The sequence below is a fragment of the Caenorhabditis briggsae genome (genome assembly GCF_000004555.2).
Source record: "Caenorhabditis briggsae complete genome, chrV, whole genome shotgun sequence".
In the NCBI taxonomy this organism is placed as follows: domain Eukaryota; kingdom Metazoa; phylum Nematoda; class Chromadorea; order Rhabditida; family Rhabditidae; genus Caenorhabditis; species Caenorhabditis briggsae.
In genome coordinates, this window is record NC_013488.2 from 3,152,977 (window position 1) to 3,157,999 (window position 5,023).

At 39.0% G+C, this 5,023-nt stretch overlaps 1 protein-coding gene across 1 annotated transcript; it reads left to right on the top strand.

Annotated features, from left to right (window-relative positions):
• Positions 1 to 11: 11 nt before the first annotated feature.
• On the top strand, positions 12 to 2,256 carry CBG17014 (the record flags this gene model as incomplete). The annotated part of the gene is made up of 2 exons (XM_002648837.1): positions 12 to 344; positions 391 to 2,256. 2 exons carry the CDS (start codon positions 12 to 14, stop codon positions 2,254 to 2,256), a joined length of 2,199 nt encoding a protein of 732 aa, XP_002648883.1.
• Positions 2,257 to 5,023: the final 2,767 nt, after the last annotated feature.

The window sequence follows — 5,023 nt, forward strand, 5'->3', positions numbered from 1 at the left end:
GATCATATGAAATGTTGAAATCTTTCGATGAGAAATACCCAATAGCGAAGAACAAACAATTTTATACCCAAATGTTTTCGTGGGTTGTGACCGTCGGAAAACTATTCAAAAAGGTCTTGGAGGAGAGTTTTATGTCTGCTGATGATTCGAAGGCAACGGTTAGACTGTTCAAAATTGGAAAGGATTCTTTTGTTATGGCTCATGAGCTGCTCCAATCAATGAAAAACAAGAATATGGATGTATCGGAGTTCGAAGAGGAAGTTCTTCAAATGTCGAATTTGGCCACTTTCAATTTCCGAGAAGTCGCTCAAAAGGTGAAGATTGGAGACATGAGGAACATTGAGGTATATTTATTAAAACATTTGACTTTTTAATTGTTTTATTTTTCAGTTTATTCGACTTAACTCCAAAGTATCCACCACTGCAATCCCAATCCCAGCACCAGATGGAACTTATTGCGTCCCTGCCACCGATGCTCTCTACGATCTGATCAGCGATATGATTGTGGCCAAGAAAGTGTTACAGAGAATTGATCGAGACACATTTGAGCACATCCAACAATTCTTCAAATCTATGGAGCACATCTTCCCTGTCAATGGCGGAGACTTTTTCATCAGTTTGGACGACGTGGAAGTTATCAAAGCAAAGTGGGAGAAGACTTATGAAGATCATTTGAAGTCGTCAGCACCTGTCAAGCATATTCGGAAGGTCAGAAAAGGAGGATTCACAGAAGATGATTTGGATAAAGAACTGGATTACCTGAATCTTTACAACAGTTTCCCGGAAATGAAGCGAGAGGTTGAATGGGCATACAAGATTGTCACCAAGGATCGGACATCTGCTTTGAAACTTGAAGATATGCACTCCGCTGTCTTTCAATGTCAATTGACGATTCTTTTGATGAAACTTCCCAACCTTTTCAAATTTCTGCATAGCCAAAAAATGTGCATGAAGTGGGCGCCGTATTTGGGATGTGTTTTGTGCGAGACGTCGACACGGCCGACACTGAAGAAGCTTCTGAACAAGCCTTCAACAACCAAAGAAGAGATCAAGGAACTGATGGAAATGACTACCGTTTCCGCGGTACCACAGCCACCAAAAGAAGATGACGTCATCGTTGAAGAAAAGGACCAAGACGTCTCATCTGATGTTCTTCCGAAGAAGAAGCGATCCAGAAAGACAAAGAAATCTGAAGAACCCCATCGAAGCACATCGGAATCTTCTTCCTCTCCAGAATCCGAAATGCCAGAATCCTCCAAGGAATCCCAATCTTGTCCGAAGTGCTCTAGGGCAAGCCATTTTGCTGATGTGGCTAATGAGAAGCTGAGAGTATCCAAGGTCGAGTGTAAGCATCTGAAGAAAGAGTTGGCAAATGCTGAGTTAGAAGTCGAAGTTCAGAAGCAGAAAGGAATGGACAAAGATGAGAGAATCAGATATTTGGAAGAACTCTTGAAATCTAAAAACGATATCATCGAAAGACAAAATATGGATCTTCTTGTAAAGCAAGACACGATCATGAACCTTGAGATGGAAGTGGAATCTAATTACAACATCAATCAAGAGAATTCAATCATTATTAAAAATCGTGGAAAATCTCTCGCAGAGAAGGATAATAGAATAAGGTACCTGGAAGCTCAACAAGCATCGAAAGTGAGAATCATGGAACCAATTAGAAGTGACGAGGAGACGGAGAAAGTCAGAGATGTGCTCTTTAAACTTCTCGAGATCCAAGGAACTCTTCGAAGCGGGAACCCAGTTGGAAAATGCAGAGAACTTGCTCAACGAATCTGTATGAAGGCTCATAACAAGGAAATCGAGGATACCACTAGAATTGAAGCAATTAAATTTTGCGAGAAGGCTAAAATCTACATTCAAGCAGTCAACACCCAGTTGGAGATGATCCGTGGAAGCCGACTAGTCAACTCAGAAGAGATTCCAGAACTGCCAGAGTTCCCAGCCCTCTCCAAAGGATTCCTGAAGACATACAAAGACATCTTCAAGTCAGAAGCTCCAAAAATCTGTCAGTCGCTGCTGAAGGCTCCAGCAGTGAAACCAGGAGAACTTGCTGACACTGATTGCTTGATCTGCATCGAGGAAATGGAATCGGAGGAAGGAACTATCAAATGCGAGTGCTGTAAACGGAGATATCATACCGAGTGTGCTCAAGAATGGTTCAAGACAAAGAGAACGTGTCCTGCATGCAGTTCAGCCCTTCTGGATGATTCCGAATTTCCAACATTGGGTCAAAGATGGTAATTAATAATGTTTGCTCTTGTTTTTGTTTTTGTTTCTTGTCATTTTTTGGAGTTTAAAAAAACATAATAAAATTTAATACAAAATTAAAATTGTGTTTTGTTCTCTAGCAAAAAATGGTGTTATCAACGTCAACCGATTGTGAGACTATCAATTGATTGAAATGGTCGTTGTTCAGGGGGAGTTACTTGATATAGAAATTGCTAGCATGTGAACCACACTTGATTGAAAATTGCAATCTATGGACAAACAAATCTAAGTCGGAAAAATATAAAAAAATTTTAGAGTTTGATTTTTTGATTTGGAAGATTTTTGACTCGGTATTTCTATATTCTGCGGTCTGAACAATTGATAGAACGTCTGAAAAAGACCCGACTCATGTCTACACTATTCTATTAGGTTGTTCGGAAAGTCCTTTCCATTTTTGGCGTTAGATACGGTCAATGTAAAAAAAGTCAAAACGATGTCGGATGAATTGGAGGTAATAACCATTGTTATCAATGACTGTCTGCCAACGTTCCATTAAATTGTGGATTCCTTCCTTCCAGAACTCCGGTCACAGCAAGTTGCAAATCAAGTCAAACCATTTTTGATATCACGTTTTGAAATGAATTTTATTCAATCAAGATGACGTTAGAAATGGCTGGATGGGTAATAATCAGAAATTCCAAGGTTCGAGCTATGCAGTGAATAAGACAGAATCGTCTAGCCATATCCACCGAGATCGCCATGGGTCTTCCTTCCCGCATGAGGTCGCGGATTGTAATTTTGAAAATAAACCATTGTGTTTCTCTTCAATGGAGATCCACATGGAGTCTGAGTTATGTCACCTGAGATGAATAGGTATCAGTCGTGAAGTGACACAATCATCTGGCAACTCCCAATACTCCACTCCTTGGTAGATCACGAAACCGGCAACACCCCATTTTTTACATGAATTTCACCTTTCGGGACGTCTGGTGATTGAGTGCCGTTGTCAACCCATTTGGCATGTGGCTTATTGTAATCATACATTACCCCTTTATAACCACTAGTAATGATTTGAATCTAACATTCATGTGTGCAATGCAGGATGCGAAGATTCAAACAGGTGTCCACAGGTGAATCGAAGTTGCATTGAGCCAAAAGGTGTGGTTCATGTCTTCCCACTTTTTTGACTTTGCCGAGCGTTTCCAATTTATGGCTTTTTGACGAAAGGTTTGCCACTGATGTACCTTATATATCCCACAAGTTTGAGACGGGTCCCTCTCGATCCCGGCTTTTAATGCATCCAAACCTAACCCCGTTTGCCTTTTTGAAGGGGGATTTTCGTCCAACGAGAATACTCGTTTTTCAAATTGATGAATCCAGGTTGTAATGGTAGTTCGAGAGGATACATCTTCTTTGTTAACCACCATTAATTGGCGATCGATTTCAGCTAACTTGAGATCAGATAGAAATACAAATAAAATTGTAGTTCAAAAATGGAAATTACTAGAGGCGAAAACGGTGGGCATATCTTACTACACGAAAAAAGGAGAATGATCTCCGTTGGGGTGTAGACACTATCAGACCCCACCAACATACTCATAAAACGACAGCTTCCTCGCTTTTACCCCGTTCGAAAAGACAAAGTTTGAAAACAACAGATCAAAAATGGAAAGGACTTTCCGAACAACCTAATATTTGACTTCCATTTTGTTTACGGTAATCAGATTTTCAAACGACCTCTCATTTGTGTTCAATACAGTTTCAGAAGCTGATCCAGTATGTTCCAGAAAAAAACTGGTGTTTGTTTTGTTGAAAAATTCGAATTTTCTGTTCTCAAGCCTTCTCGGTGCTCGTGGTATAAAAAACTCAAGGCGTGGTTTTTTTATCTTTGTATGGATTTCTGAAGACTGAATCTCTCCAGACAGTGAACTTTGATCCCGTTGGAATTGTCATCAATCAGTCACTACCATAAAAATTGTCAAAATTTCCAGAAACCCTGCAAAAAATATATCGTATCTGGACCACACAATAATTAATCAAAAGTTCTTCTGGATTTTCCAAAAATCTTCCGATGCCCCAAAATTTTAATCTTCAATACTTCACATTACTGAAGAGGATTGTGCATTTGAAGTCTTTTACAGATAAGCATGAATCTCATATATTATTTCTTGCAAGAATGTTTCAAGGAGAATTGAAAGAATCTAGAGCTTTCGAATCTATAAAATCGAATTGATATTGAAAAATTTGTGTTCACATTTTCTGTACGTTTCCTAATTTTTATAGTTTGCATGATATTGAAAAAATTAAAGTTTTCCGTAACATTCCCTGTTGAATCATTATTTTCAGACATACAGTACAACTATACATTTTCGACTTTTCCAGAATATAATTCTTCCAAAAACCAAGTTTCCCGGGAGCTCTCAAAACCTATAACATTGACTCATTCCCATAAGTCTACTTTATAGTCTTTACTTACTGTGTTAGGGGATCACTAACTATTAAATTTGTCAATCAAAACCGTCTGAACCTCACAGAATATACGAACCCACCTGGACTCAGAACAGGCTCCGCCCCTTTCGGATGTGATGGTACGTAACACTTCTCTTCATTCATTCTTATTCCGTTTCAGTCACTCAGACGGTGACTAACTTTTTTCTCTTCTGGTCTATCAAGTTTTATGATGGACGTCTTCTTCATTCAGTCGCCTTTTTATTCTGTCTGTCATTCACTGGTTGAAACCTATGAACAAGTTTTTCAAAATACACATTCAATTGCATAAGTTTCAATAACTGTGACATTT